This window comes from Miscanthus floridulus, chromosome 8 (genome assembly GCF_019320115.1).
Source record: "Miscanthus floridulus cultivar M001 chromosome 8, ASM1932011v1, whole genome shotgun sequence".
NCBI classification, from domain to species: Eukaryota; Viridiplantae; Streptophyta; class Magnoliopsida; order Poales; family Poaceae; genus Miscanthus; species Miscanthus floridulus.
Window position 1 is genome coordinate 54,832,161 of NC_089587.1, and position 8,399 is coordinate 54,840,559.

Here is an 8,399-nt window from a genome sequence, read left to right on the forward strand (position 1 = left end):
TTACACCTACAATTTGACACCGTTTGAGCTCAATCTAACTGCAGTGGCATGGAGAGAAAAAAAATTAGAACAGTGACGCTGAAGTCCGTCGAACCTTTTCAGTGGCTCATAAGAAATTGCAATCTTTTATAATGGCTCACAAGGAATTCGCTCAAAATAAATCCCCAACGTCGTTAGTGTGACGGTAGATTAGCGAGGAGTGCACACACACATAGAGATTTACCACCTTAGTCTCAGCCTTTCGAGGTGTCCATTATAGAATCAGATCGCCTAACGTCGCCTTCGTCGACTACATTCGGCAGTCAGCCACATGACATCGGACCGTCCTGCAGCAATCCGAAGGGTGAACTCGAGCACGAGGCTCCCACAGTTCTATCCACCCACACGCTAAGTCTCGGCCCAACAAAAGGGATGTTGATCTCACCACGGAGAAGGGCCCGGACATGGCACGTACGGCGGCGAGCGCATTGCTGGTAGTCGCGCGGCCAGCAGGCGAGGCGAGGAAAGCCTCTGGGACGACGACGACGTCCGGGCGCCGAGGCAGCAGGAAGGGGAGGAAGCCATAGGCACAAGCTCGCAGGAGAGATTTAGCTCGTGGAGGCGCAACGAGGAAGACATCAGCGGTGCTGAAGGACAAGTCGCCGAGGAAGACAGCGGCGGCGGAGAAAACTGCGCGCTCGAGCGTCCCCGGCTGTGGGCTTTTAGATGGGCCTCTTGAGCCTTGACCGCCCGGGCTGACCTGCTCCGTTGGATGGCAGTGAACGGTAGATATGCCTTTACTGCCGAGTGCAGTCGACGAAGGCGACGGCTGGTGATCTGATTTCTCATTATAAGGGTAATGTGTGTGTTCATAGGGATGTGTATTCTCTCTCTTTAAGAATATATCTAAGCAACTTTGCATTATCCATGTACTCCTTCACAGATCTGTGGCTCGGGGTTAGCTCGCTCAACTCCTAGTAGTCCGAGGCATGATGAGATTGAAGGAACGTGTGTGTGGTGTTCCAAGGAGCGAGGGTTTATTCAGATGAGGCCCAAATTAACTCCATATACTAAATAAAACAAACTATATCAGCCACCCTCTCCGAGACTCCGGTAATGTTTTCGGCAACGGTACAGTCTTTGAAACATTGGTTTGCACTCTGTATCCATGGAGGATATACAAAGCCAAAATAACACAAGAGCACTTAGAGTATGTTTTAAATCTCTTGCTGTATCTACCGCTATAGCATTTTAAGGCAGGGTGCCGCTAGTTGTGTTTATGTACAATTTAGCTGCTATATCCCGCTATAGTCCGATTTAGCTCCGCTATTAACTAATTTAGAGGTATACCGCTAAACACCTTAGCCCACTATTTAAAACTATGACTTAGACTCACACCTCAACCAAGAGAACACACAACCAAAAGATAAAAAAAAACTATGACTTCAACACGTCTCTACTTTCTGACATCCTCTCCTAAAATGGCTAGATGAATATAGACGCCGGAATCCATTATCTAAAAAAAATAGAAAAGATGGTGTCAAATCAATGTTTCAAAGACCGTAGCATTGCCGAAAACATTAGCGGAGTCTCGGAGATATAGTTTGTTTTATTTAGTACATGGAGTTAATTTGGGTCTAATAATTCCCTTCATCATCTGAATAAACCCTCGCTCATTCGAACACCACACACATTCCTCCAATCTCCTCATGCCTCGGACTACTCGGAGTTGAGCGAGCTGACCCCGAGCGCTTCTACCACGGCCAGCAGGTTCTCTTGCGACGACCCGCCGGCGCCAGCAGCTTCCTCCGCCACCGCCTTCCACCTGGCCGCGCTCCTCCGGACCTCCACGCTCTCCATTACCTCACCGACATGCGCAGCGACCTGCTCCCTCCTCACTTCGGCGTCCAGCCGGCGCCCCACGCCCCACACCTCGCACGCGTACTTGCAGACGGTGAACTGGTCCGCGAACACTGGCCAGCACACCATCGGCACGCCGGCGGCGAGGCACTCGCACGTGGAGTTCCACCCGTTGTGCGTCAGGAAGCACCCCATGGCGCGGTGCCGCAGCACCCGCTCCTGCGGGCACCACGTTGCCACGAGGCCCCGCGTCGCCGTCTCCGCCTTGAACGCCGGCGGCAGCGCTGCCGCCGACCCGCTGACGACGCCGGCGACGATGTCCTCCCTGATGACCCACAGGAACGGGCGGCCCGTCGCCGCGAGGCCCCACGCGAACTCCGCCAGCTGCGCCGCGGTGACCACCGTGAGGCTGCCGAAGTTGGCGTACACGACGGAGCCTGGCGCCTGCGCGTCCAGCCAGGCCAGGCACTCGGTGTCGTGCTTCCACAGGCTCAGGTCAAGCGAGCCGCCGCCGGCGTCGTCTTCCTCGTCGTGGTGCCGGCAGAGAAGGGAGCCCAGCGGCCCGACGGTGTAGATGCGCGGGTACTCCGCACGGAGGGCGGCGAGGACGTCCGGCTCAAGGGCGTCGAACGTGTTGATGATGAGGGCGCCGGCCTTGGTGCAGTTGTTGGACTCGGTGTCGCCGAACCACAGGCCGAAATCGTCCGGGTCGGTGGTGCGGACGAAGCTCGAGACGTCGCCGAGGCTGATCGGCGGCATGCCGGGGATCCAGTCGATGATCGTCGTCTCTAGGTAGCCGTTCGTTAAGCAGTTGTCATCTGCAAAGATGAGAAAAGAACGAGCAAATCCACACATATACATATATTAACTTTTGGTTCCCAGCTGCTGTTTTGAATAATAATTACAATCCATTCACAATTTTAAGTAGTCTTAACTCAAAATTTTCTAAATTTCACGAAATTTAGAGAAAAGAACAATAGCATCTACGACACCAATCGTCAATTTTGAACTAATTTAATGTTATTATATAAAAATAAGTGTAATGCATAACATACAGCAGTTGCAAACTCCAATCTCGTCATAGATATAACATAAAACCAAACTTGATTGTTACTAGTTTATAGGTTGTTGACTATGAAGTACTTAGCTTGTTGGGCTCGCGAGCTGGATTGTGAGAAAGCTCGAGCCAGCTCATTAACTTAACGAGGTAAAACGCTAGCTTGGCTCGTCAAGAAAAGAAAACTAACCGAGTCATGTGAGCTAGCAAGTCGCGATCTTTTTCGCAGAATTACTATGCGTTGGGCTTCGCAGAATTTGAAAACTAGTGCAGACGGCTGTATATGTATAGTAGTGTGTGCACGCCAGCTTTAGGACTCATACTTTATGCGAAGCTACTTGCAATGAAAAATGTGAAGTAAACGCAACTGGCTAATATATAACTAATACAATATGAAAACAACTTGATCCACGGAAAACATATTCTTTTGTCACCGGCACTAGAACGAAGAATATATAGTTATATATCATCTAGCAGTTGCACAAACGACAGATCTGTGGAGTTGGTCGGATATTTGCTGGGTTCTCCTATTATTTCAAAAAATCTCGTTAAAAAAATAAAAAATCAGCCCACGTGAAGGTTTGTTGGCGGTACATTAGTCTTCTTTCCCGCCAGACGATGTCTAGGGGCGGGTAGAGGCCTTCAAGCTTGGCTAGGGTATGCCAAGAAGAGGCTAGGGCAAAGAGGAGAGCGGCAAGGATTGGGTTAACCTCTTTCCTAGGGCGATGGGGATGGTGGCTTCTAGGGGCAGCGACAATAAAGATAGGGGTGGCGACTTCTTTCTTGGCTTTTCTTGGTCCAAGAAGGAAGAAATGTGGGGAGAAGTCACACCAACGCGGATTTGATGTTGCTACCCAACAGTGTATCAACCAACTTTCCGAAGTGTGGAAAGATTACAACTGGAGTTGGGATAAGGAGTTGTTAGAGAGAGTTTTTTTTCAATCATGCTAGAAAACCAAGATTAGGAGTGGGTTTTGGGAACTATTGGAGATGCTATAAGGAAGGAGACAAATATGGGATTTCCTTTATTTATTTTTGAAATGATTTATTTCTTATTGAAACTATATATGTTTCAGGGAACAATATTGTTAGTTACTTGGCTTAATTTGGTATAAGCATTTGTTTTTTTTCTTAGTTTGGACATAGTATGCAGTAAAATTCTACTCACTCCGTTCCAAACTATACGTCGTTTTTTACTTTAATTTTCTAGGTTCATAGCTTTTCATATGTATCTAGAAATTATGTATAACTAGATACATAGCAAAAGCTATGAATAAGTCAAAACGACTTACAATTTGAGATTGAGGGAGTACTTTAGTTAGCATTTTTTTGTAACTAGTTAGGTTACACTCCACGTCAAGATCTAGCACAACAATAGCAAAGTGCATGAACATGAATTTTGTTTTATTTGAAGTTAGAGTTTGAACATATATATGGATAAACGAGGCCTGAATCATAAATTTGCCAAACTATGTTTATGCCATTTCGTTAGTTTGTCAAACTTTCAAAATGTAAACTAAATTCGTTATATTCCAGCGAAATGTTTCTCACACCTTCTAATTTTCATTTCGAGCCTATTAGATTAGATCATTAGAAGATGTTTAGGCAAAGATTAGACTGCGGTAACATTTATTTATTTGTATATATACAAGGGGCGTCGAGAGTACCTTTGAGTGGTAGGTAGCCTCTTCCCCTGAGCTCCCGGAGCCTCATGTGGCACATGAGCGCCGCCGCGCTGCTGGTCCAGAGCACCATGCTGGGGACGCCGAGCTCCCGGGCCACCTCCAGGGCGAAGCTCATGAGCGCCGTGGGCAGCACACATGTGACGGGCGGCACGTCGGGCGTTGCGCCGCCGCGGAGCCGCGCGACGAGCTCCCTCAGCGGCGCCGTGCACTGGCCGTGGGTGGTGGCCTTGGACAGGCCGAGGTCGTAGTCCTGCTGGTCCCGGTCGGCGTCCACCAGCCCGTCTGGGATGGTCTCGATCCGGAACCCCTCGCGGCCACTCACGGCGCCCGCGGTGGCTGCGGCCTGCTGGGCGCGCCGGAGGTTGTGCTCGGTGGCGACGAAGGTGACGAAGACGCCGTGGTGGCGCAGAGCCTGGGCCAGCTGCAGCGCCGGGTTGATGTTGCCGGAGCCCGGGAAGGGCACCACCACGACGTGCGGCTGCGGCATCGCCGTTCGTGTTGCTGCTATAGCTTGCACGTACGCTTGGTGACTGGCAACTTGGCTTGGCTTCGATCCGTGCTTGCCCTGCGACCGTAGTTAGTCGATCGCTTTTATTAACCATATCAATTGAAATGGACGGCAAGGTCCCGGCCTGAAAGTCAAGGGACGGCGATAGCGATACTAGTACTAGAAAAAAGAAACAGTTTCCACTAACCTGTAACATCGCGTCATTTTTTGCCGGCCGCAGCACGCACAAAATTAACAAATGTAGTCTTCTATTGACTTTCGACTTTAGCAAATGAAGTTTTCTCTTCACTTCCCACTTTCTATATCGTAACACCCAAAAATTTGCATCAATTTAAAATAGCTTAAATTGATTTTTAGTGCAATTTTGTGAGCATGTTAATGTAGAAAAATAAATAACTTTGTGAAACTAAAATTTATCCTAAGCTTAGGAACATGTTGCTGCATACATGCTGATGCATATTTTATTATGTTTGACTGGTTTTTGTAGCTTTTGAAAAGAGTTTCAAATTCCTTTTGAAAAGGTTGATTCAAAATTCTGGAAAATAAAAAGAAAAGGATAAAACCTCACCTCTCTCACTCTCTTGGCTTTTGGCCCAGCAAGTAGCCAAGCCCAGCTCGCCATGCTGAGCAGGCCCGCTCCTCCTCCCTCCTTCCTGGGCCGGATGGCCGAGGCCCAGCAGCGAGGCCAGCTCACGGCAGCCCACGGCGGCAGCAGTCCTCCTCCTCTCTCTGTCTCGCAGACGAAGCTGGCCCACATGTCAGCGGTGTCTTCCTCCTCGAACCGGACTCGGGTCGGACATGGCACCGACCGAGCCACGCGTTTCCTCGCGTCCTGGAGCAACCCGCACGTCCGCGCGTCCATAAATAGTGCGCGCGTTCACGTCCGCACGCCACCGCAACAAAAATCGAGCACTAGTGCCTCGTAATCCGAGCTCGTGCCGCCACCAAACCCTAAGCGCCGCCGTCGCCTTCGATTCCACCGTATCGCCGCTCAATTGATGCCGTATGCAAGTCGCCGAGCTTCGCGTCGTGTCTGCGAAGCCGTCGAGCCTTCCTATTCTCTTTTTCCCGCTTTGAATCGTGCTCTAACCCTCGCCGTACTTTGCAGTGCAAAGCCGTCTGCCGCTCGAAGCCGCACACTCGACCCAGCTCACCTCTGACTCCATCTTCGTGCCAGGTGAGATCCCTATTTCTTCCCGGTTCGATCCGTACCGGTCCCGTGGAAAATGGTGCCCAGGATCGCCCTATCCGTGAGCTCCGGCGAGCTCGGTCGCCGCCGGCAATGGCCGCCGCCGTGGTGGTCGTCTTCCCCGGCGAGCCTGTTCCTTCTCTCCCTCCCGATCTAATCTGATCCGTCCGGATTGGATCCAACGGTCCAAAACGCACCGTACCCCTTAGGCCTTCAATTTTGCTAAAGAGCCCTTGGGATTCTCAGTTTTCGAACCCACAGTCCAAAGCGTATTCCCTGGTTTACGCTTTCGTCTCTGGAAAACGTATTTTCCAATTTGCAGATTCAAATTGAAGTTCCATCTAATTACAGTTTTGCCACTGCCTTTAATTGCTCATAACTTCTTTGTTTTAACTCCAAATTGATCCGTTCAAGTTGTGTTAGATTCATCTTTTTGAGATCTACATGTTCATATAATTTGTCACCATGTTTTTGAACTTTAAAATTTGAGTTTAGATTTAATCTATTTCTTTAATGGGAAAACCTGTTTTAATCATAACTTTCTCGTTTTAGCTCCGTTTTTCGTGATCTTCGTGTCTGTGTGATCGTAGCAATGTATAGAATAGTTTTATAAACTTTTCAAAACTGTTCGTCTCTATTGGTGTACTATTCTAATTAAATCTATTTGTTTGCCTCGTGTATGATTGCTCGGATGATTGTATGTTGCTGCTTGGTGTTGTTGATCGAGTTCAGACGGTGAGGTTTACGTTGGTGATCAAGAGAACTTCTACGACCAGCAAGACTTTCAGGAGAACTTTGATCAATGCAAGTATAGCTAAGGACCATCCTTGTTGTCCTATTCATGATGCTCACTAAAATACATATGCATGTGTCTTCCTTGATACCCTTGATAGGATGCCTTAGCAATTGAATACCTTATACCTTGTCACCTTGGGAGGTTTGTGTGGCAGAACCGTCTAATCTAATGTCTCACAGGAGTGCTTATCTTCCATTAGACACTAAGCACTCAAGGGAGAACACTAAATTACTCGGTTCCGTCGGGCACACCCTAGGGGAGAACCCGAAAATCTACATTTTTGCCATCAGGGTCACAAATGAGATAATAAAGCTTACATCATTCTGAATCATTTCTTATATCACTTTTAATACAACATTAGAGTATAATATTTATTAATATGACAGCGGAATGAAATCATATTATCAGAGTTATAAACAATTTACTTAAACAACGGAATAGAAATATGTGAATAGAGTTACAGCGGAAATAAATATTTAAACATGACATGAGGAAGTATTGACATATAGACTACGGCAACAGATTATTAAACTTCCATTTATAAAAGCATTTGGTGAGAGTTATAAATAAAAACTACGATCGCAGCGTAAAGGAATCCTCGCTGAGCCCACCAGGGGAATCCACACACAAAGGTCAGCTCTAGCATCCACCTGTTACCTGCAACAGGGGGAATAAAACCCTGAGTACTCAATTATACTCAGCAAGACTTACCCGACAGGAGAAAAGAACAGACTCCAAGGATATGCAAGGCTATCTGGTTGTGGGTTGCATTTGCAGAAAGCATTACTAAGCGTGCATCCTTATATTTGATTTTTAATAATAGTCGCATTGGTTCATTAACTAACTATTCTATGTAAGCACCTGTACTACTTTCAAGCAAATGGTAAGCAATCAGATTTCCTTTTCCATCTTCCATCTTTCATCTTCAGTTCTTACTACGATGCTAAACCATAGACAAGCCGTACCGGATCGCCCGGCGATTCGCAAATCAATGCCCCCAGCTGGGTACCCCGAAAACACACGCCCCGCTTGTACCCCAGGCACAAGCAGGACCGGCCCATCACTCTCCTGTCCTAGGTGTCCAGGTCCCCGTCCAATCTGGGACTTCAAGCCCCCGCCCCTAAGTCCCGGACTCAGCGCGGTGCAAGGACCTCCTCCACCAAAATAAATCCTAACAGTCGGTCCGGAAAGAGCCGGATCTGCGACAAGAGAGCAACAAGTCTTTCAAGTGCCCATACACAAGTATGTGCTCGGGATAATAAGTCTGTGACCTGCCTAGAGTCATATGCAACAATCGGTCCTTAACCGACCAGACAGGGAAAAAC

General features: G+C 48.2%; 1 protein-coding gene across 1 annotated transcript; it reads right to left on the minus strand.

The window, feature by feature from the left end:
* Positions 1-1,591: 1,591 nt before the first annotated feature.
* LOC136472105 (7-deoxyloganetin glucosyltransferase-like) lies at positions 1,592-5,068 on the minus strand. Its single transcript, XM_066469833.1, has 2 exons — positions 4,564-5,068; positions 1,592-2,657 (listed from the first exon to the last, which is right to left on the minus strand). The coding sequence occupies exons 1-2, from the start codon at positions 5,066-5,068 to the stop codon at positions 1,699-1,701; spliced, it is 1,464 nt and encodes a 487-aa protein (XP_066325930.1). The 3' UTR covers positions 1,592-1,698.
* Between the last annotated feature and the right edge of the window lie 3,331 nt (positions 5,069-8,399).

What these genes read in the sequence shown, in the direction of transcription:
- LOC136472105 (XM_066469833.1), bottom strand. Translation starts at nt 5,068, where the DNA reads ATGCCGCAGCCGCACGTCGTGGTGGTGCCCTTCCCGGGCTCCGGCAAC. An exon ending in AGGCTACCTACCACTCAAAG is followed by an intron (nt 2,658 to 4,563) that starts GTACTCTCGACG and finishes TCATCTTTGCAG; the next exon opens with ATGACAACTGCTTAACGAAC.